The sequence below is a fragment of the Salvelinus alpinus genome, chromosome 4 (genome assembly GCF_045679555.1).
Source record: "Salvelinus alpinus chromosome 4, SLU_Salpinus.1, whole genome shotgun sequence".
NCBI lineage: Eukaryota > Metazoa > Chordata > Actinopteri > Salmoniformes > Salmonidae > Salvelinus > Salvelinus alpinus.
In genome coordinates this window covers 5013820-5036841 of record NC_092089.1, presented here as the reverse complement: position 1 = coordinate 5036841, position 23022 = coordinate 5013820, and the positions used below count along the sequence as shown (strand labels likewise).

General features: G+C 44.3%; 2 protein-coding genes across 3 annotated transcripts in view; one reads left to right on the top strand and one right to left on the bottom strand.

Annotated features, from left to right (window-relative positions):
* Positions 1 to 8508: 8508 nt before the first annotated feature.
* Positions 8509 to 11373, bottom strand: LOC139572798 (delayed-rectifier potassium channel regulatory subunit KCNS2-like). 2 transcript variants are annotated; one of them, XR_011674486.1, is made up of 3 exons: positions 11164 to 11373; positions 8765 to 10340; positions 8509 to 8697 (listed from the first exon to the last, which is right to left on the bottom strand). XR_011674486.1 is itself a non-coding variant. In XM_071395569.1 (2 exons), the coding sequence occupies exon 2, from the start codon at positions 10298 to 10300 to the stop codon at positions 8846 to 8848; it is 1455 nt and encodes a 484-aa protein (XP_071251670.1). In that variant the 5' UTR covers positions 10301 to 10340; positions 11164 to 11373; the 3' UTR covers positions 8509 to 8845. The 2 variants fall into 2 exon arrangements, 1 of the variants encoding a protein (XP_071251670.1); XM_071395569.1 differs by having other exon boundaries at positions 8509 to 10340.
* Positions 11374 to 11730: 357 nt separating this feature from the next.
* Positions 11731 to 23022, top strand: part of LOC139572799 (NIPA-like protein 2) — a 57237-nt gene continuing 45945 nt past the window's right edge. The window contains exon 1 of the mRNA XM_071395573.1: positions 11731 to 11821. The gene's annotated coding sequence lies outside the window, so the exon portion shown is untranslated. The remainder of the gene's footprint in view (positions 11822 to 23022) is intronic.

Genomic DNA, 23022 nt, shown 5'->3' with positions numbered 1-23022 from the left:
AGGAGAGTCAGACACAGCATGCCTCTAGCAGGGAGAGAGAACCATAAGTTCCTTCTCCCTGCTCTGCCAGCAAGTGTTGAAGGGGTCAATTCCATTTCAATTCAGTCTCATTGCAAAGCAATGCCAGTACTGCTGAGTAACTGTGTAAACATGACTTCTCAGGATGGTAGTAAGACTTTGGTGACTGTGATGTTTCAGTCTGTTTCTACGTTGTCCTGTCTTGTTAATGTTTCAGTCTGTTTCTACTTTGTCCTGTCTTGTTAATGTTTCATTCTGTTTCTACTTTGTCCTGTCTTGTTAATGTTTCATTCTGTTTCTACTTTGTCCTGTCTTGTTAATGTTTCAGTCTGTTTCCACTTTGTCCTGTCTTGTTTATGTTTCAGTCTGTGTCCACTTTGTCCTGTCTTGTTGATGTTTCAGTCTGTGTCCACTTTGTCCTGTCTTGCTGATGTTTCCATCTGTTTCCACTTTGTCCTGTCTTGTTAATGTTTCAGTCTGTTTCCACTTTGTCCTGTCTTGTTAAGGTTTCAGTCTGTGTCGACTTTGTCCTGTCTTGTTGATGTTTCAGTCTGTTTCTACTTTGTCCTGTCTTGTTGATGTTTCAGTCTGTGTCCACTTTGTCCTGTCTTGTTGATGTTTCAGTCTGTGTCCACTTTGTCCTGTCTTGCTGATGTTTCCATCTGTTTCCACTTTGTCCTGTCTTGTTAATGTTTCAGTCTGTTTCCACTTTGTCCTGTCTTGTTGATGTTTCAGTCTGTTTCTACTTTGTCCTGTCTTGTTGATGTTTCAGTCTGTTTCTACTTTGTCCTGTCTTGTTGATGTTTCAGTCTGTTTCTACTTTGTCCTGTCTTGTTGATGTTTCAGTCTGTTTCCACTTTGTCCTGTCTTGTTGATGTTTCAGTCTGTTTCTACTTTGTCCTGTCTTGTTGATGTTTCAGTCTGTTTCCACTTTGTCCTGTCTTGTTTTTCTATTCAAACAGCACTGAAAACCCTGAAGCATTAGGCTACTTATCCCTTTATACACATAAACACATGTCCAACCTTTTAGTCCATTTAGGTTTGTTTGGGATCTGAAAGTAAAAATATCAGAATTCATAAAAGCCTAGTGATTATTAAAAGACAGTCAAATTGAGAGCTGCATTTTCTCATAAACACTGAATCATAATGTGTGGTCTTAATGACCTGAAGCGACTCATAGCCGTCTAGAGAAAGCTTTTTAACTTGGAGTGTTAAAATGGCACTTGGTCGAGACGGAACATTCCACTGGGAAACATATGAGGTCAGGTTATTTTGTCCTTTATAAAGTCTTAGCCAATAGAGTCTCTTCATCTGCCTGAGAGTGAATGTGATGTGGGTTAACTGACTGGTTTGTGTCATTGTGTTTAACACTATGAAATCTCTTCTGCTGTCAATACAAGTGTTTAATATAGAGATATAGCATCTCCCTCTCTCTGTCTGTCTCTCTCTCTCTCTTTCTCCCTGTCTCTCTCTGTCTGTCTCTCTCTGTCTGTCTGTCTCTCTCTGTCTGTCTCTCTCTGTCTGTCTCTCTCTCTCTCTCTCTCTCTGTCTCTCTCTCTGTCTCTCTCTCTCTCTCTCTCTCTCTTGCTCTCTTTCTCTCTGTCTCTCTCGCTCTCTCTCTTGATTTGATTTGATTTTGACACACACACACAACACACTGTCTGGAGACGAAATGATGACAATGATGCTGCTAGCTTGAATAGTCTCATCGTTAGCTACACTGTCATTAGTTTTATGTCCGTAAATACAAGACTCAGGAACATTTGGTGCCTGCCTTATAGCCTTATCACCTTATCACCTTACCGCCTTACCGCCTTATCGCCTTACTGCCGTACTGCCTTATCACCTTACCACCTTATCACCTTATCACCTTACCACCTTATCACCTTACCGCCTTATCGCCTTACTGCCGTACCACCTTATCACCTTATCACCTTACCACCTTACCACCTTATCACCTTATCACCTTACCACCTTATCACCTTACCGCCTTATCACCTTATCACCTTACCGCCTTATCGCCTTACCGCCTTACCGCCTTACCGCCTTACTGCCGTACTGCCTTGCTGGGTAATAAGTGCTATCATGTGTAGAGGAAACCAATCTTTCCTTCAAACAATCCCTGTATGAATATGAGGAGCCACTCATTGTTACATAGCGTCTCCTCTAGTTGTAATCCTCCTGCTACCTGGTTGTTCTGGGAAACAGTCATTTATCAGAGCTACCTCTCCTAATGACTTCTCTAACCATCTGTTGTGCTGTGCTGCACGCCAGAGAAACAAACCACACGCTCTCATCCATCTACTCAGACTGTAGCTAATGGTACAGGTGCTGGGAGACAGGGACACAGGGAGGGAGGGAGGGAGGGAGGGAGGGAGGGAGGGAGGGAGGGAGGGAGAGGAGGTAGGTAGGGAGGGAGGGAGGGAGGGAGGGAGGGAGGGAGGGAGGGAGGGAGACAGGAGGAAGGGAGACAGGAGGAAGGGAGACAGGGAGGGAGACAGGGAGACAGGGAGGGAGGGAGATGATGGAACACAGGGAGGGAGGGAGGGAGGGAGGGAGACAGGAGGGAGACAGGAGGGAGACAGGAGGGAGGGAGACAGGAGGTAGGGAGACATGGAGGGAGGGAGGAGGTAGGGAGACAGGAGGTGGGGAGACAGGAGGTGGGGAGACAGGGAGGGAGGGAGGGAGGGAGAGACAGGAGGTAGGGAGACAGGAGGTAGGGAGACAGGAGGTGGGGAGACAGGGAGGGAGACAGGGAGGGAGGGAGGGAGACAGGAGGTAGGGAGACAGGAGGAAGGGAGACAGGGAGGAAGACAGGAGGTAGGGCGACAGGAGGTGGGGAGTATGTAAAAACTTTTTTATTTTTTATTTGTGCAAATGTATAAATAAAATAAAAATGAAATATTACATTTACATAACTATTCAGACCCTTTACTCTCCTTTACTCTCCCAGACAGTTTTTGGTACCATTCCCCAGATCTGTGCCTCAACACAATCCTGTCTCGGCGCTCAACAGACAATTCTTTCGACCTCATGGCTTGGTTTTTGCTCTGACGTGCACTGTCAACTGTGGGACCTTATAGACAGGTGTGTGCCTTACCAAATCATGTCCAATCAATAGAATTTACCAGAGGTGAACACCTATCAAGTTGTAGAAACATCTCAAGGATGATCAATGGAAACAGGATGCACCTGAGTCTCATAGCAAATGGTCTCAGTACTTATGTAAATAAGGTACTTCTGTTTGTTTTGTTTTTTAAATGTGCTAAAATTTCTAAAAACCAGTTTTTGCTTTGTCATTATGGAGTATTGCTTTGTCATTATGGAGTATTGTGATGTCATTATGGAGTATTGTGATGTCATTATGGAGTATTGTGATGTCATTATGGAGTATTGTGATGTCATTATGGAGTATTGTGTATAGATTAATGGGAAAAAAATGTTTAATCAATTTTAGAATAAGGCTGTAACGTAACAAAATGTGGAAAAAGTCAAGGGGTCTGAATGCTTTCCGCATGCACTGTAAGCTGTCCCCTCTCCCTGAAGTGTGCACATTAAGCTGTCCCCTCTCTCTGGAGTGTGTACTTGCACACTCCCCCTGATGTGTTTCATTCCTTGTGTACGGTATTTGCAGTTCCCTCCCTGGCACCCTAGAACTTTATGGACTTTATGGACGAATCCAGCAAATATACAATACATATATACAATATGCTAATATAGACATATATTTTATTTATTCAAACTGTACTGTCTAATCTGTTTTGGAGCATTTATCTGTTCATGTTAATTTTGTGTATCCTAGAATCATATTATTCTGCATTTTCACTCAGATATAGAAGATGTGAATATATGAATGTTTTAAACATGATTGTGAAGCTGTGATTTGTGCCTTAATAAAGTGTGTTCTCTAGTGTTGTTTACTGTGTATTTAATATAGAAAGCTGTGCCTGAAATTAGACACATGGTGTTGAAGCAGAGAGTCTAAGAGGATCGACAGAGGGCTTCACAGAGCTAATATTCATTTGAATCTCAGGGGATCCTTGACTATTGGTTTTGATCTTCCCTTGTTCTTCAGGTAATATGGTAAAGAAAATGTCACCAACTGTCACCTTGATCAATTGTTGATTTCTGAGGTAATGTTTACAACCCCTGTTGTTTTCTGAGGTAATGTTTACAACCCCTGTTGTATTCTGTTTGTATTGTTGTTTTCTGAGGTAATGTTTCGAACCCCTGTTGTTTTCTGTTTGTATTGTTGTTTTCTGAGGTAATGTTTACAACCCCTGTTGTTTTCTGAACCCCTGTTGTATTCTGTTTGTATTGTTGTTTTCTGAGGTAATGTTTACAACCCCTGTTGTGTTCTGTTTGTATTGTTGTTTTCTGAGGTAATGTTTACAACCCCTGTTGTTTTCTGAGGTAATGTTTACAACCCCTGTTGTATTCTGTTTGTATTGTTGTTTTCTGAGGTAATGTTTACAACCCCTGTTGTATTCTGTTTGTATTGTTGTTTTCTGAGGTAATGTTTACAACCCCTGTTGTATTCTGTTTGTATTGTTGTTTTCTCAGGTAATGTTTACAACCCCTGTTGTTTTCTGTTTGTATTGTTGTTTTCTGAGGTAATGTTTACAACCCCTGTTGTATTCTGTTTGTATTGTTGTTTTCTGAGGTAATGTTTACAACCCCTTGTTGTATTCTGTTTGTTCTGTAGCATCTGTTCCCTGAAGACATGTCCGTAAACAACATAAACTAATTCAATTGGCTGAAGACAGGGATGGTACTTTGCAGGCAATTATCGTGCGATAACTCCCTGCTATCAACCAATCAACATCCAGCATCCAAACAACCCGTTTTTTTCTAATTCTTGTCATCTTCCAGGAGCTTCCAGGAAATCCTTTGTGTGGAATAAGAGCTCTGTGCATCTGTGGTAAGGGAGTTTCTTATGGACCTGTTGCTATCCAGATCTTATGTGGTCCCATGTGGCTCAGTTGGTAGAGCATGGCGCTTGCAACGCCAGGGTTGTGGGTTCATTCCCCACGGGGGGACCAGGATGAATATGTATGAACTTTCTAATTTGTAAGTCGCTCTGGATAAGAGTGTCTGCTAAATGACTTAAATGTAATGTAGCTCATCTTCTTCAGGGAATCAGTGTTGGCCACTGTAGACAGTCAAACCAAAGAGGAACACTTTCCAGATGTAGATATAGATTCAGTGTCTTTGTTTTGTCTTCTGTCAAAACACGATGAGGGATATTTCTGCTCAGGCGAATCCAATGGTCAGACATACTGTGTTGCTGTGGAAACGCTTTTGACACCTTGAGAGAGTCGATGCCCCGACGAATTGAGTCTGTTCTGAGGGCAAAAAAAGGGCTCGCGACTCAATATTAGGAAAGTGTTCTTAATGTTTGGTTCACTCTGTGTATATTTCACCCCATTTTCTTTGTTTAAAATTGAATTCAATATTTCTATCTAAAAATATCCTCTCACTTTGGTCTTGATTGAAACGGATATTTTTGGGGTCGTTGCCATCACAACGATGTGGAACAAACCCATTTACTGTTTCTTTAATATGGGTTTCTAGACATCTGATCAATATGTATTGATCTTTAATATGGGTTTCTAGACATCTGATCAATATGTATTGATCTTTAATATGGGTTTCTAGACATCTGAAGGTATCAATATGTATTGATCTTTAATATGGGTTTCTAGACATCTGAAGGTATCAATATGTATTGATCTTGTATTGATCATCTCATCACATGTATTGATCTTTAATATGGGTTTCCAGACATCTGAAGATATCAATATGTATTGATCTTGTATTGATCATCTCATCACATGTATTGATCTTTAATATGGGTTTCTAGACATCTGATCAATATGTATTGATCTTTAATATGGGTTTCTAGACATCTGATCAATATGTATTGATCTTTAATATGGGTTTCTAGACATCTGATCAATATGTATTGATCTTTAATATGGGTTTCTAGACATCTGATCAACATGTATTGATCTTTAATATGGGTTTCCAGACATCTGATCAATATGTATTGATCTTTAATATGGGTTTCTAGACATCTGATCAATATGTATTGATCTTTAATATGGGTTTCTAGACATCTGATCAATATGTATTGATCTTTAATATGGGTTTCTAGACATCTGATCAACATGTATTGATCTTTAATATGGGTTTCTAGACATCTGATCAACATGTATTGATCTTTAATATGGGTTTCTAGACATCTGATCAATATGTATTGATCTTTAATATGGGTTTCTAGACATCTGATCAATATGTATTGATCTTTAATATGGGTTTCTAGACATCTGATCAATATGTATTGATCTTTAATATGGGTTTCTAGACATCTGATCAATATGTATTGATCTTTAATATGGGTTTCTAGACATCTGATCAATATGTATTGATCTTTAATATGGGTTTCTAGACATCTGATCAATATGTATTGATCTTTAATATGGGTTTCTAGACATCTGATCAATATGTATTGATCTTTAATATGGGTTTCTAGACATCTGATCAATATGTATTGATCTTTAATATGGGTTTCTAGACATCTGATCAATATGTATTGATCTTTAATATGGGTTTCTAGACATCTGATCAATATGTATTGATCTTTAATATGGGTTTCCAGACATCTCATCCCAGTACAACAGTTACACATCAAAACGACTTCATAACAGGAGAACGTGAGTAAAGATCTACTTTGGACAATATCACAATGACTATACTTTAGGGGACACTAGTGATGAACCCCATGGCCTAGGGTTGACCCCTAGTGACTAGTGATGAACCCCATGGCCTAGGGTTGACCCCTAGTGACTAGTGATGAACCCCATGGCCTAGGGTTGACCCCTAGTGATGAACCCCATGTCCTAGGGTTGACCCCTAGTGATGAACCCCATGTCCTAGGGTTGACCCCTAGTGATGAACCCCATGGCCTAGGGTTGACCCCTAGTGATGAACCCCATGGCCTAGGGTTGACCCCTAGTGACTAGTGATGAACCCCATGGCCTAGGGTTGACCCCTAGTGACTAGTGATGAACCCCATGTCCTAGGGTTGACCCCTAGTGACTAGTGATGAACCCCATGGCCTAGGGTTGACCCCTAGTGACTAGTGATGAACCCCATGGCCTAGGGTTGACCCCTAGTGACTAGTGATGAACCCCATGGCCTAGGGTTGACCCCTAGTGATGAACCCCATGGCCTAGGGTTGACCCCTAGTGACTAGTGATGAACCCCATGGCCTAGGGTTGACCCCTAGTGACTAGTGATGAACCCCATGGCCTAGGGTTGACCCCTAGTGACTAGTGATGAACCCCATGGCCTAGGGTTGACCCCTAGTGATGAACCCCATGTCCTAGGGTTGACCCCTAGTGACTAGTGATGAACCCCATGTCCTAGGGTTGACCCCTAGTGACTAGTGATGAACCCCATGGCCTAGGGTTGACCCCTAGTGATGAACCCCATGTCCTAGGGTTGACCCCTAGTGACTAGTGATGAACCCCATGTCCTAGGGTTGACCCCTAGTGACTAGTGATGAACCCCATGGCCTAGGGTTGACCCCTAGTGACTAGTGATGAACCCCATGGCCTAGGGTTGACCCCTAGTGATGAACCCCATGTCCTAGGGTTGACCCCTAGTGACTAGTGATGAACCCCATGTCCTAGGGTTGACCCCTAGTGATGAACCCCATGGCCTAGGGTTGACCCCTAGTGATGAACCCCATGTCCTAGGGTTGACCCCTAGTGACTAGTGATGAACCCCATGTCCTAGGGTTGACCCCTAGTGATGAACCCCATGGCCTAGGGTTGACCCCTAGTGATGAACCCCATGACCTAGGGTTGACCCCTAGTGATGAACCCCATGGCCTAGGGTTGACCCCTAGTGACTAGTGGTGAACCCCATGTCCTAGGGTTGACCCCTAGTGACTAGTGATGAACCCCATGTCCTAGGGTTGACCCCTAGTGACTGAAGCCCCATGACCTAGGGTTGACCCCTAGTGATGAATGAACCCCATGACCTAGGGTTGACCCCTAGTGATGAAGCCCCATGACCTAGGGTTGACCCCTAGTGATGAAGCCCCATGACCTAGGGTTGACCCCTAGTGATGAACCCCATCGACTCATCTTCTAATGATGAACCGCAGCTACACCTTCCCATGTAGCTCTATTCAACAGGGCTACAGCTTCCCATGTAGCTCTATTCAACAGGGCTACAGCTTCCCATGTAGCTCTATTCAACAGGGCTACAGCTTCCCATGTAGCTCTATTCAACAGGGCTACAGCTTCCCCATGTAGCTCTATTCAACAGGGCTACAGCTTCCCATGTAGCTCTATTCAACAGGGCTACAGCTTCCCATGTAGCTCTATTCAACAGGGCTACAGCTTCCCATGTAGCTCTATTCAACAGGGCTACACCTTCCCATGTAGCTCTATTCAACAGGGCTACAGCTTCCCCATGTAGCTCTATTCAACAGGGCTACAGCTTCCCATGTAGCTCTATTCAACAGGGCTACAGCTTCCCATGTAGCTCTATTCAACAGGGCTACAGCTTCCCATGTAGCTCTATTCAACAGGGCTACAGCTTCCCATGTAGCTCTATTCAACAGGGCTACAGCTTCCCATGTAGCTCTATTCAACAGGGCTACAGCTTCCCATGTAGCTCTATTCAACAGGGCTACACCTTCCCCATGTAGCTCTATTCAACAGGGCTACACCTTCCCATGTAGCTCTATTCAACAGGGCTCCTTTGGTCACGTCGTTCCTTATAAGGCCAAAGGGGGGAGGAGTCTGTTGATTCACAGATCTTGCTGTGTTGACATCTCGTTCAGACTGTGTCCACTGGGCAAGCTCCGGTTGATATTGGACAGACTGGCCATGAGAGATTTCACCTTGTGTGCATAGTAGTTCCTCAGATTGACAGACGGAAGGTTTTCTTTGATCTCCTGGTCGAAGTCACAGCTGCGCATAGCGATCTCTAATTGTCTCTGTCTCTTGTAGAAGAGCGAGAACTTATTGAATATGAGCGTGATGGGAAGCACAACCACCAGGATTCCTGCCAGGATACAGGCCGAGGCGGTCATCTTGCCGGCGATAGACACCGGGACCACGTCTCCGTACCCCACCGTGGTCATGCTCACCGTGGCCCACCACCAGCACGCCGGGATGGTGGAGAAGTCCTCGCTGTCCTCCTTCTCCACGGTGTAGGCCATGACAGAGAAGAAAGACACGCCCACCGCCAGGTAGAGCAGTAGTAACCCGACCTCCTTGTAGCTGTTTCTCAGCGTGGCGCCCAGAGAACGCAGCCCCGTGGAGTGACGCGCCAGCTTCAGGATACGGAAGATCCTCATCAGTCGTAGCACCTGCGCCACGCGCCCCAGATTCGCCAACGCCGGGCTGCTCTCGGCCACCAGATGGACGAGGAGCGTTAGGTAGAACGGTAATATCGACACCAGGTCTATAAAGTTCAACGGATGCTTGAAGAAGTGGAGAAGATCCGGGGTTACCGCGAACCGAGCCACCAGCTCCAAGGTGAACCAGCCGATACCAAAGTGTTCCACCGTTTCAAACCTGGGGTCCTCGTGAGGCGTCCCCTCTCTGTCCACCAGGGTAAACTCAGCCATACTGTTCATGCACATGGTGGTTATAGAACCCAACACGACCAGGATCGAGAGGATACTGATGACTCGGCTGGCGACGGAGTACCCCGGGTTATCCAGGATCAGCCAGATCCTCCTGCGGACGCTCCCCAGCGGCTGCTTGTCGAACTTAGTGGCGTCGTTATAGAACTCTAGAATCTCGTCGAACGATGACGTGGTGCTCCCGCCCCCGTCGCTCCGGCAGTCGTCCCAGTCCTCGCCGCGGTTAGGATCCATCTTCCGGCAGTGGTAGGTGTTGCTGCAACACGAGTCGATGAAGAATTCGTCGATGCCCCAGTACTCGATCTCCTGACTGAAGGAGAAGATGCACAGCTCTGCCATGACGTGGAGCCTCCCGGTGTTGTAGAAATTCAACACGTAAGGAAAGAGAGCCGGGTTTCTATCGAAATAAAACTCTTTTTCCGCGTCGTCGTAGTCGTCGCAGAGCTCTAGTACCGACTCTTTTGATTGGCACTGTAACAGCCGAGCCAGACGGGTCTCCGGGAAGCGAGACAGCGTGTTGGAGAACAGTCTCTTCTTGAACCCGCCCACATTGATGCGGATGGTGTGATCCTCATAGGCTGCTGTCAGCTCCTCCAGGCTCTGACCCGTCATGTCTGGCAAGGGGTGAAGGGAGTGGGGAGTGGAGGAGTACCTGCAGACAGAGAGAGAGAGAGAGAGAGAGAGAGAGAGACAGACAGAGAGACAGAGAGAGAGAGAGAGACAGAGAGAGAGAGAGAGCGAGAGAGAGAGACAGAGAGAGAGAGAGAGAGACAGAGAGACAGAGAGAGAGAGAGAGAGCGAGAGAGAGAGAGACAGACAGAGAGAGAGAGCCAGAGAGAGAGAGAGAGACAGAGAGAGAGAGGGAGAGATAGAGAGAGAGAGACAGAGAGAGAGAGAGAGAGAGAGAGAGAGAGAGAGAGAGAGAGAGAGAGAGAGAGAGAGAGAGAGAGAGAGAGAGAGAAAGAGAGACAGAGACAGAGAGACAGAGAGCAGTTTGAATCCTCTCATTTCCACGAGAGATAAAATATGGAAAGTCAGACATCATAACTGATTCCTCCTGAATTTATTCCTTTCAGCAACCAGAACCAGAACAAAACAAATACAGGAATAAATGGACTATAGGCCTGTGAATATTTCTGCAGCTTTTTTGGGGGGGGGGGGGGTTGCTTTCTCACATGACACAACAGGTAAATGATACAGTGTCTCTGAATGAGATCACACACTCTGGTCGTTAACATGTTGCGTCTTTCACATTACAACATCTCGTTGGATTTCCCTCAAAATCTCACGCCGCGCTTGTGCGCACTTGTTACAATCAAAAACAATAACCCGAGTCAAACAATTGTGTTATTTTTATTTATTTTTAAAATCTTGGCTAGGCTACCTCTATGCATTAAATAATACACCAATAAATGCATGTAATACTGTTGCATTATAACGGTACAATATATTACAAAACATCACATATTCCTTACTTTATTCAACGGCCTTTCCCCGAGGCTCCTACACAACGCGTCTGCATATCAGCTCCTACGAGGGCATTGTGCTCCACGGAGCTGCTGAGCAACTTGGATAGACGTAGACAGATAGATGTCTCCTCTCTGTGCCTCCTCTAGCTAGCGTGGAAGACAGAAGCAATGATCTGTCTGTCTGTCTGTCTGTCTGTCTAGCGGTCATGCGTTACTGCTCAGGTTAGATAGAGGGGTTTCCCACCGAGCGGTCAGCGCGGATCAAGGCTGTCTGTCTCTTCTCCAGACATAAAACGTGTCCGCCCCACAGACAGACTCCCCCATAGACTATTTACATCGTTAAATCACGAGCGCTCGCTCGCCATACATCTTCATCTCCCGTAGTAACTAACACGCTCCAGATGCTTCCGTTTCCGTAGTGAGGGAATTCCTCGGATGAATCTCCACTGTGAAGTCGACCAGCTCTGTTGCCGTGCGGTAGCAACACTTTCTGTAAACTACCGTTCCGCCCTCGCCTTGCCGAGCGAATTCAACACATCCCTCTTCTCGGAGGCAAGGTGCTGAAAGGGACCGACTCCTTTACTCTGCTCTCGGCGACGGAGGAGAAATCACGAATCTTTAAAAGCGTGTGCGTTATACAGAGGTCGTCATCTTTCAAAATGAGGTAACCGTTAACCGTTAACCGGTAGAGAGCTCTCCAGCCGAGCTTTTAGTGAAGACGGATGAGACGTGTAAAGGTTAGGATTGATTCGTGAGGCAGAAAACGTGGGTTTGTTTTCAACTAATCCGTTGTCAAATCAATTGATTGATTAGATATCATGTAGTCTGGCTGGTTAGAATTTCAGAGTGTCTGAATGATGGATTACTGTTATATACAGGAACAGGATTTTATGGAATCCAAAACTACAGTTTAATATATATATACATAATCACCATGGAGAATGGTTCCTGAGTACGTGGATGGATCATTTCCAGACTGTGTGGTTATAGGATCATATGTATCTATGTCCTGAGAGAGAGAACACACTACCAGGAAGTGGGGTTATAGGATGTATCTATGTCCTGAGAGAGAGAACACACTACCAGGAAGTGGGGTTATAGCATCACATGTATCTATGTCCTGAGAGAGAGAACACACTACCAGGAAGTGGGGTTATAGGATGTATCTATGTCCTGAGAGAGAGAACACACTACCAGGAAGTGGGGTTATAGGATCACATGTATCTATGTCCTGAGAGAGAGAACACACTACCAGGAAGTGGGGTTATAGGATGTATCTATGTCCTGAGAGAGAGAACACACTACCAGGAAGTGGGGTTATAGGATGTATCTATGTCCTGAGAGAGAGAACACACTACCAGGAAGTGGGGTTATAGGATCACATGTATCTATGTCCTGAGAGAGAGAACACACTACCAGGAAGTGGGGTTATAGGATGTATCTATGTCCTGAGAGAGAGAACACACTACCAGGAAGTGGGGTTATAGGATCATATGTATCTATGTCCTGAGAGAGAGAACACACTACCAGGAAGTGGGGTTATAGGATGTATCTATGTCCTGAGAGAGAGAACACACTACCAGGAAGTGGGGTTATAGGATCATATGTATCTATGTCCTGAGAGAGAGAACACACTACCAGGAAGTGGGGTTATAGGATGTATCTATGTCCTGAGAGAGAGAACACACTACCAGGAAGTGGGGTTATAGGATGTATCTATGTCCTGAGAGAGAGAACACACAACCAGGGACTTTCCTCTGGCTTCTCTGAGGCATGACAGGTTATCTTGTGTACCAATGGGGACACAGGGATTTAAAAGGCTGATGTCACACCAAGCATACTTCACCCAGCACATCCGTATGAACAGTCACAGAACCATCTAGATTACCTTGTTTAAGGTTAGGTCACAATAAAACAGTCATGTCCAGAACATTGTGTGTGCGCTTTGTGTGACCATTGAGTTGGAAATATGTCTTTGCAGAGACACATCTCTTACCTCTTTTCTAGTCTTGTCTCCTGTCCTCTCCTGTCCTCCCCTCCTCTCCTGCCCCCCCCTCCTCCCCTCCTCTCCTCTCCTCTCCTCTCCCCTCCTCTCCTCTCCTGTCTCCTCCTGTCCTGTCCTCTCCTCCCCCCTCCCCTCCTCTCCTGTTTCCTCCTGTCCTTTCCTGTCCTCTCCCCTCCTCTCCTGTCCTCTCCTCTCCTGTCTCCTCCTGTCCTCTCCTGTCCTCTCCTCTCCCCTCCTCTCCTCTCCCCTCCCCTCCTCTCCTATCCTGTCCTCTCCCCTCCTGTCTCCTCCTCTCCTGTCTCCCCTCCTCTCCTGTCCTCTCTCCTCCCCTCCTCTCCTGTCCTCTCTCCTCCCCTCCCCTCCTCTCCTCCCCTCTCCTCTCCTCTCCTCTCCTGTCCTCTCCTCTCCTGTCTCCTCCTGTCCTCTCCTGTCCTCTCCCCTCCTCTCCTCTCCCCTCCCCTCCTCTCCTATCCTGTCCTCTCCCCTCCTGTCTCCTCCTCTCCTGTCTCCCCTCCTCTCCTGTCCTCTCTCCTCCCCTCCTCTCCTGTCCTCTCTCCTCCTCTCCCCTCTCCTGTCCCCTCCTCTCCTCTCCCCTCCCGTCCTCTCCCCTCCCCTCCCCTCCTCTCCCCTCCCCTCCTCTCCCCTCCTCTCCTCTCCTCGTGTTTGTGAAGGCGGAGAGAGAATCTGTTTTACATTGATGGAACTGTCTCATTGTTCTCTCTGTTCTTTTCTCTCAGAATAACAGATCGCAGATTTCAAGTGGCAATCAGTGTTCAAATGTACCACAGAATAAAACAGTGTTCAAATGTACCACAGAATAAAACAGTGTTTAAATGTACCACAGAATAAAACAGTGTTCAAATGTACCACTGAATAAAACAGTGTTCAAATTTACCACTGAATAAAACAGTGTTCAAATGTACCACAGAATAAAACAGTGTTTAAATGTACCACAGAATAAAACAGTGTTCAAATGTACCACAGAATAAAACAGTGTTCAAATGTACCACAGAATAAAACAGTGTTCAAATGTACCACAGAATTAAACAGTGTTCAAATGTACCACTGAATAAAACAGTGTTTAAATGTACCACAGAATAAAACAATGTTCAACTGTACCACAGAATAAATCAGTGTTCAAATGTACCACAGAATAAAACAGTGTTCAAATGTACCACTGAATAAAACAGTGTTTAAATGTACCACAGAATAAAACAGTGTTCAACTGTACCTCTGAATAAATCAGTGTTCAAATGTACCACAGAATAAATCAGTGTTCAAATGTACCACAGAATTAAACAGTGTTCAAATGTACCTCTGAATAAATCAGTGTTCAAATGTACCTCTGAATAAAACAGTGTTCAAATGTACCACAGAATAAAACAGTGTTCAAATGTACCACAGAATTAAACAGTGTTCAAATGTACCACAGAATAAATCAGTGTTCAAATGTACCACAGAATAAAACAGTGTTCAAATGTACCACTGAATAAAACAGTGTTCAAATGTACCACAGAATAAAACAGAGTTCAAATGTACCACAGAATAAAACAGTGTTCAAATGTACCACTGAATAAAACAGTGTTCAAATGTACCACAGAATAAAACAGGGTTCAAATGTACCACTGAATAAAACAGTGTTCAAATGTACCACAGAATAAAACAGAGTTCAAATGTACCACAGAATAAAACAGTGTTCAAATGTACCACAGAATTAAACAGTGTTCAAATGTACCACTGAATAAAACAGTGTTTAAATGTACCACAGAATAAAACAGTGTTCAACTGTACCACAGAATAAATCAGTGTTCAAATGTACCACAGAATAAAACAGTGTTCAAATGTACCACTGAATAAAACAGTGTTTAAATGTACCACAGAATAAAACAGTGTTCAACTGTACCTCTGAATAAATCAGTGTTCAAATGTACCACAGAATAAATCAGTGTTCAAATGTACCACAGAATTAAACAGTGTTCAAATGTACCTCTGAATAAATCAGTGTTCAAATGTACCTCTGAATAAAACAGTGTTCAAATGTACCACAGAATAAAACAGTGTTCAAATGTACCACAGAATTAAACAGTGTTCAAATGTACCACAGAATAAAACAGTGTTCAAATGTACCACTGAATAAAACAGTGTTCAAATGTACCACAGAATAAAACAGGGTTCAAATGTACCACAGAATAAATCAGTGTTCAAATGTACCACAGAATTAAACAGTGTTCAAATGTACCTCTGAATAAATCAGTGTTCAAATGTACCTCTGAATAAAACAGTGTTCAAATGTACCACAGAATAAAACAGTGTTCAAATGTACCACAGAATTAAACAGTGTTCAAATGTACCACAGAATAAATCAGTGTTCAAATGTACCACAGAATAAAACAGTGTTCAAATGTACCACTGAATAAAACAGTGTTCAAATGTACCACAGAATAAAACAGAGTTCAAATGTACCACAGAATAAAACAGTGTTCAAATGTACCACTGAATAAAACAGTGTTCAAATGTACCACAGAATAAAACAGGGTTCAAATGTACCACTGAATAAAACAGTGTTCAAATGTACCACAGAATAAAACAGAGTTCAAATGTACCACAGAATAAAACAGTGTTCAAATGTACCACAGAATTAAACAGTGTTCAAATGTACCACTGAATAAAACAGTGTTTAAATGTACCACAGAATAAAACAGTGTTCAACTGTACCACAGAATAAATCAGTGTTCAAATGTACCACAGAATAAAACAGTGTTCAAATGTACCACTGAATAAAACAGTGTTTAAATGTACCACAGAATAAAACAGTGTTCAACTGTACCTCTGAATAAATCAGTGTTCAAATGTACCACAGAATAAATCAGTGTTCAAATGTACCACAGAATTAAACAGTGTTCAAATGTACCTCTGAATAAATCAGTGTTCAAATGTACCTCTGAATAAAACAGTGTTCAAATGTACCACAGAATAAAACAGTGTTCAAATGTACCACAGAATTAAACAGTGTTCAAATGTACCACAGAATAAAACAGTGTTCAAATGTACCACTGAATAAAACAGTGTTCAAATGTACCACAGAATAAAACAGGGTTCAAATGTACCACTGAATAAAACAGTGTTCAAATGTACCACAGAATAAAACAGGGTTCAAATGTACCACTGAATAAAACAGTGTTCAAATGTACCACAGAATAAAACAGAGTTCAAATGTACCACAGAATAAATCAGTGTTCAAATGTACCACAGAATTAAACAGTGTTCAAATGTACCTCTGAATAAATCAGTGTTCAAATGTACCTCTGAATAAAACAGTGTTCAAATGTACCACAGAATAAAACAGTGTTCAAATGTACCACAGAATTAAACAGTGTTCAAATGTACCACAGAATAAAACAGTGTTCAAATGTACCACTGAATAAAACAGTGTTCAAATGTACCACAGAATAAAACAGTGTTCAAATGTACCACAGAATTAAACAGTGTTCAAATGTACCACAGAATAAAACAGTGTTCAAATGTACCACTGAATAAAACAGTGTTCAAATGTACCACAGAATAAAACAGGGTTCAAATGTACCACTGAATAAAACAGTGTTCAAATGTACCACAGAATAAAACAGGGTTCAAATGTACCACTGAATAAAACAGTGTTCAAATGTACCACAGAATAAAACAGAGTTCAAATGTACCACAGAATAAAACAGTGTTCAAATGTACCACAGAATTAAACAGTGTTTAAATGTACCACTGAATAAAACAGTGTTCAAATGTACCACAGAATAAAACAGAGTTCAAATGTACCACAGAATAAAACAGTGTTTAAATGTACCACAGAATAAAACAGTGTTCAACTGTACCACAGAATAAATCAGTGTTCAAATGTACCACAGAATAAAACAGTGTTCAAATGTACCACTGAATAAAACAGTGTTTAAATGTACCACAGAATAAAACAGTGTTCAACTGTACCTCTGAATAAATCAGTGTTCAAATGTACCACAGAATAAATCAGTGTTCAAATGTACCACAGAATTAAACAGTGTTCAAATGTACCTCTGAATAAATCAGTGTTCAAATGTACCTCTGAATAAAACAGTGTTCAAATGTACCACAGAATAAAACAGTGTTCAAATGTACCACAGAATTAAACAGTGTTCAAATGTACCACAGAATAAATCAGTGTTCAAATGTACCACAGAATAAAACAGTGTTCAAATGTACCACTGAATAAAACAGTGTTCAAATGTACCACAGAATAAAACAGAGTTCAAATGTACCACAGAATAAAACAGTGTTCAAATGTACCACTGAATAAAACAGTGTTCAAATGTACCACAGAATAAAACAGGGTTCAAATGTACCACTGAATAAAACAGTGTTCAAATGTACCACAGAATAAAACAGAGTTCAAATGTACCACAGAATAAAACAGTGTTCAAATGTACCACTGAATAAAATAGTGTTCAAATGTACCACAGAATAAAACAGGGTTCAAATGTACCACTGAATAAAACAGTGTTCAAATGTACCACAGAATAAAACAGAGTTCAAATGTACCACAGAATAAAACAGGGTTCAAATGTACCACTGAATAAAACAGTGTTTAAATGTACCACAGAATAAAACAGTGTTCAACTGTACCACAGAATAAATCAGTGTTCAAATGTACCACAGAATAAAACAGTGTTCAAATGTACCACTGAATAAAACAGTGTTTAAATGTACCACAGAATAAAACAGTGTTCAACTGTACCTCTGAATAAATCAGTGTTCAAATGTACCACAGAATAAATCAGTGTTCAAATGTACCACAGAATTAAACAGTGTTCAAATGTACCTCTGAATAAATCAGTGTTCAAATGTACCTCTGAATAAAACAGTGTTCAAATGTACCACAGAATAAAACAGTGTTCAAATGTACCACAGAATTAAACAGTGTTCAAATGTACCACAGAATAAATCAGTGTTCAAATGTACCACAGAATAAAACAGTGTTCAAATGTACCACTGAATAAAACAGTGTTCAAATGTACCACAGAATAAAACAGAGTTCAAATGTACCACAGAATAAAACAGTGTTCAAATGTACCACTGAATAAAACAGTGTTCAAATGTACCACAGAATAAAACAGGGTTCAAATGTACCACTGAATAAAACAGTGTTCAAATGTACCACAGAATAAAACAGAGTTCAAATGTACCACAGAATAAAACAGTGTTCAAATGTACCACTGAATAAAATAGTGTTCAAATGTACCACAGAATAAAACAGGGTTCAAATGTACCACTGAATAAAACAGTGTTCAAATGTACCACAGAATAAAACAGAGTTCAAATGTACCACAGAATAAAACAGGGTTCAAATGTACCACTGAATAAAACAGTGTTCAAATGTACCACAGAATAAAACAGTGTTCAAATGTACCACTGAATAAATCAGTGTTCAAATGTACCACAGAATAAATCAGTGTTCAAATGTACCACTGAATAAAACAGTGTTCAAATGTACCACTGAATAAAACAGTGTTCAAATGTACCACAGAATGTTTATACTGTAATGTCACTCAGATCAGGGATTTATTTACGCTCCGCTACACTTGATTAGCCAGTCTTTTGTCCTTGGCTGTTTATCAAAAGGAAAAGCCTCAGAAAGTAATCCACGTTCCTCAGGAGGTTCTGTTCTCTCTAGAAGACTGTCTCACATCTGGGTCCTTTACATTTGTTCCTCAGGAGGTTCTCCTGTGGTTAGAAGACTGTCTCACATCTGGGTCTTTTACATTCTGCTCAGACTTGGTGCTCCAATGGTTGTGTTCCCTATGGGCCACGGTCTGCAGTAGTGCCCTATATAGGGAATAGGGCCACGGTCTGTAGTAGTGCCCTATAATAGGGAATAGGGCCACGGTCTGCAGTAGTGCCCTATATAGGGCCACGGTCTGCAGTAGTGCCCTATATATTTACATTTACATTTAAGTCATTTAGCAGACGCTCTTATCCAGAGCGACTTACAAATTGGTGCATTCACCTTATGATATCCAGTGGAACAACCACTTTACAATAGTGCATCTAACTCTTTTAAGGGGGGGGGGGGGGTTAGAAGGATTACTTTATCCTATCCTAGGTATTCCTTAAAGAGGTGGGGTTTCAGGTGTCTCCGGAAGGTGGTGATTGACTCCGCTGACCTGGCGTCGTGAGGGAGTTTGTTCCACCATTGGGGTGCCAGAGCAGCGAACAGTTTTGAGTGGGCTGAGCGGGAACTGTACTTCCTCAGAGGTAGGGAGGCGAGCAGGCCAGAGGTGGATGAACGCAGTGCCCTTGTTTGGGTGTAGGGCCTGATCAGAGCCTGAAGGTACGGAGGTGCCGTTCCCCTCACAGCTCCGTAGGCAAGCACCATGGTCTTGTAGCGGATGCGAGCTTCAACTGGAAGCCAGTGGAGAGAGCGGAGGAGCGGGGTGACGTGAGAGAACTTGGGAAAGTTGAACACCAGACGGGCTGCGGCGTTCTGGATGAGTTGTAGGGGTTTAATGGCACAGGCAGGGAGCCCAGCCAACAGCGAGTTGCAGTAATCCAGACGGGAGATGACAAGTGCCTGGATTAGGACCTGCGCCGCTTCCTGCGTGAGGCAGGGTCGTACTCTGCGAATGTTGTAGAGCATGAACCTACAGGAACGGGTCACCGCCTTGATGTTAGTTGAGAACGACAGGGTGTTGTCCAGGATCACGCCAAGGTTCTTAGCACTCTGGGAGGAGGACACAATGGAGTTGTCAACCGTGATGGCGAGATCATGGAACGGGCAGTCCTTCCCCGGGAGGAAGAGCAGCTCCGTCTTGCCGAGGTTCAGCTTGAGGTGGTGATCCGTCATCCACACTGATATGTCTACCAGACATGCAGAGATGCGATTCACCACCTGGTTATCAGAGGGGGGAAAGGAGAAGATTAATTGTGTGTCGTCTGCATAGCAATGATAGGAGAGACCATGTGAGGATATGACAGAGCCAAGTGACTTGGTGTATAGCGAGAATAGGAGAGGGCCTAGAACAGAGCCCTGGGGGACACCAGTGGTGAGAGCACGTGGTGCGGAGACAGATTCTCGCCACGCCACCTGGTAGGAGCGACCTGTCAGGTAGGACGCAATCCAAGCGTGGGCCGCGCCGGAGATGCCCAGCTCGGAGAGGGTGGAGAGGAGGATCTGATGGTTCACAGTATCAAAGGCAGCCGATAGGTCTAGAAGGATGAGAGCAGAGGAGAGAGAGTTAGCTTTAGCAGTGCGGAGCGCCTCCGTGACACAGAGAAGAGCAGTCTCAGTTGAATGACTAGTCTTGAAACCTGACTGATTTGGATCAAGAAGGTCATTCTGAGAGAGATAGCAGGTGAGCTGGCCAAGGACGGCACGTTCAAGAGTTTTGGAGAGAAAAGAAAGAAGGGATACTGGTCTGTAGTTGTTGACATCGGAGGGATCGAGTGTAGGTTTTTCCAGAAGGGGTGCAACTCTCGCTCTCTTGAAGACGGAAGGGACGTAGCCAGCGGTCAAGGATGAGTTGATGAGCGAGGTGAGGTAAGGGAGAAGGTCTCCGGAAATGGTCTGGAGAAGAGAGGAGGGGATAGGGTCAAGCGGGCAGGTTGTTGGGCGGCCGGCCGTCACAAGACGCGAGATTTCATCTGGAGAGAGAGGGGAGAAAGAGGTCAAAGCACAGGGTAGGGCAGTGTGAGCAGAACCAGCGGTGTCGTTTGACTTAGCAAACGAGGATCGGATGTCGTCGACCTTCTTTTCAAAATGGTTGACGAAGTCATCAGCAGAGAGGGAGGAGGGGGGAGGAGGGGGAGGAGGATTCAGGAGGGAGGAGAAGGTGGCAAAGAGCTTCCTAGGGTTAGAGGCAGATGCTTGGAATTTAGAGTGGTAGAAATTGGCTTTAGCAGCAGAGACAGAAGAGGAGAATGTAGAGAGGAGGGAGTGAAAGGATGCCAGGTCCGCAGGGAGGCGAGTTTTCCTCCATTTCCGCTCGGCTGCCCGGAGCCCTGTTCTGTGAGCTCGCAATGAGTCGTCGAGCCACGGAGCAGGAGGGGAGGACCGAGCCAGCCTGGAGGATAGGGGACATAGAGAGTCAAAGGATGCAGAAAGGGAGGAGAGGAGGGTTGAGGAGGCAGAATCAGGAGATAGGTTGGAGAAGGTTTGAGCAGAGGGAAGAGATGATAGGATGGAAGAGGAGAGAGTAGCGGGGGAGAGAGAGCGAAGGTTGGGACGGCGCGATACCATCCGAGTAGGGGCAGTGTGGGAAGTGTTGGATGAGAGCGAGAGGGAAAAGGATACAAGGTAGTGGTCGGAGACTTGGAGGGGAGTTGCAATGAGATTAGTGGAATATATAGGAATATATATAGGGCCACGGTCTGCAGTAGTGCCCTATATAGGGGCCACGGTCTGCAGTAGTGCCCTATAATAGGGAATAGGGTGCCATTTTGGATGGAAGCTAAGGTCTCTGAGCCAATCTCCCCTCCTTAAGTGAATCTCCAGAAGCCCAGTTTAAATGATTTAAAGGGTGTTGAGATGGTGGAGACGTTGAATAAAGACTTCAGAACAGGGGGATTCTGGGGGTTTTCCTCAGTGTGGAGCTCCATCCATCATGCTGTGCTTTTAAGGGGTTCTTCTCTTATTGGAAGTCACCCTCCTTTAACTTGGCTCTTTATATTCTACAATCATATGGTTCTGGCTGGGACGAGGTTCATTTGTGAGGCTTCAGAGGAGTTTCCCCTCGTAACCTGTCAGCTGTACAAAGAGATTGAGGGAGAAAAATGGAGAGAGAGAAAGAGAGGGGGAGAGAGATGGAGAGAGGTGTGAGGGGGTGAGAGAGAGGGGGGAGAGAAAGAGAGGGGGAGAGAGAGAGAGAGGTGTGAGGGGGTGTCTGCAGTGTGTTTAGGAGTTTTGATGTGGACCTCATCCACTCACTGCTGTTCTCCATCTGCAGTTCGCCGGAATATTTCACCCTCCCTGTCCATCTCTCTCTCTCTACCTCCTCCCTGTCCATCTCTCTCTCTCTCTCCCTCTCCTCCCTGTCCATCTCTCTCTCTCTCCTCCTCCCTGTCCATCTCTCTCTCTCTACCTCCTCCCTGTCCATCTCTCTCTCTCTACCTCCTCCCTGTCCATCTCTCTCTCTCTACCTCCTCCCTGTCCATCTCTCTCTCTCTACCTCCTCCCTGTCCATCTCTCTCTCTCTACCTCCTCCCTGTCCATCTCTCTCTCTCTACCTCCTCCCTGTCCATCTCCCTCTCTCTCTCCTCCCTGTCCATCTCTCTCTCTCTACCTCCTCCCTGTCCATCTCTCTCTCTCTACCTCCTCCCTGTCCATCTCTCTCTCTACCTCCTCCTTGTCCATCTCTCTCTCTCTCTCTCTACCTCCTCCCTGTCCATCTCTCTCTCTACCTCCTCCCTGTCCATCTCTCTCTCCCTCTCCTCCCTGTCCATCTCTCTCTCTACCTCCTCCCTGTCCATCTCTCTCTCTCTACCTCCTCCCTGTCCATCTCTCTCTCTCTACCTCCTCCCTGTCCATCTCTCTCTCTCTACCTCTCCTCCCCCGTCTACCTCTCCTCCCTGTCCATCTCTCTCTCTCCACCTCTCCTCCCCCGTCTACCTCTCCTCCTTGTCTCTCTCTCTCTCTCTCTCTCTCTCTCTCATCTATCTCTCCTCCCCCGTCTATCTCTCCTCCCTCCTCTCTCTCCCCGCATCTATCTCTCCTTCCCCCTCTCTCTCCTCCCCCCCATCTCTCTCTCCTCCCTCTCACAATAGACCCAAATTAATTGCAGAAGGTCAACAATACACAGACCTCATCTGTGAGTGCAGATGTCAGATGGCCATTCCAGAACCAC

Bases quoted from the DNA above. Each gene is read 5' to 3' on its own strand.
- LOC139572798 (XM_071395569.1), bottom strand. From the start codon at position 10,300: ATGACGGGTCAGAGCCTGGAGGAGCTGACAGCAGCCTATGAGGATCAC.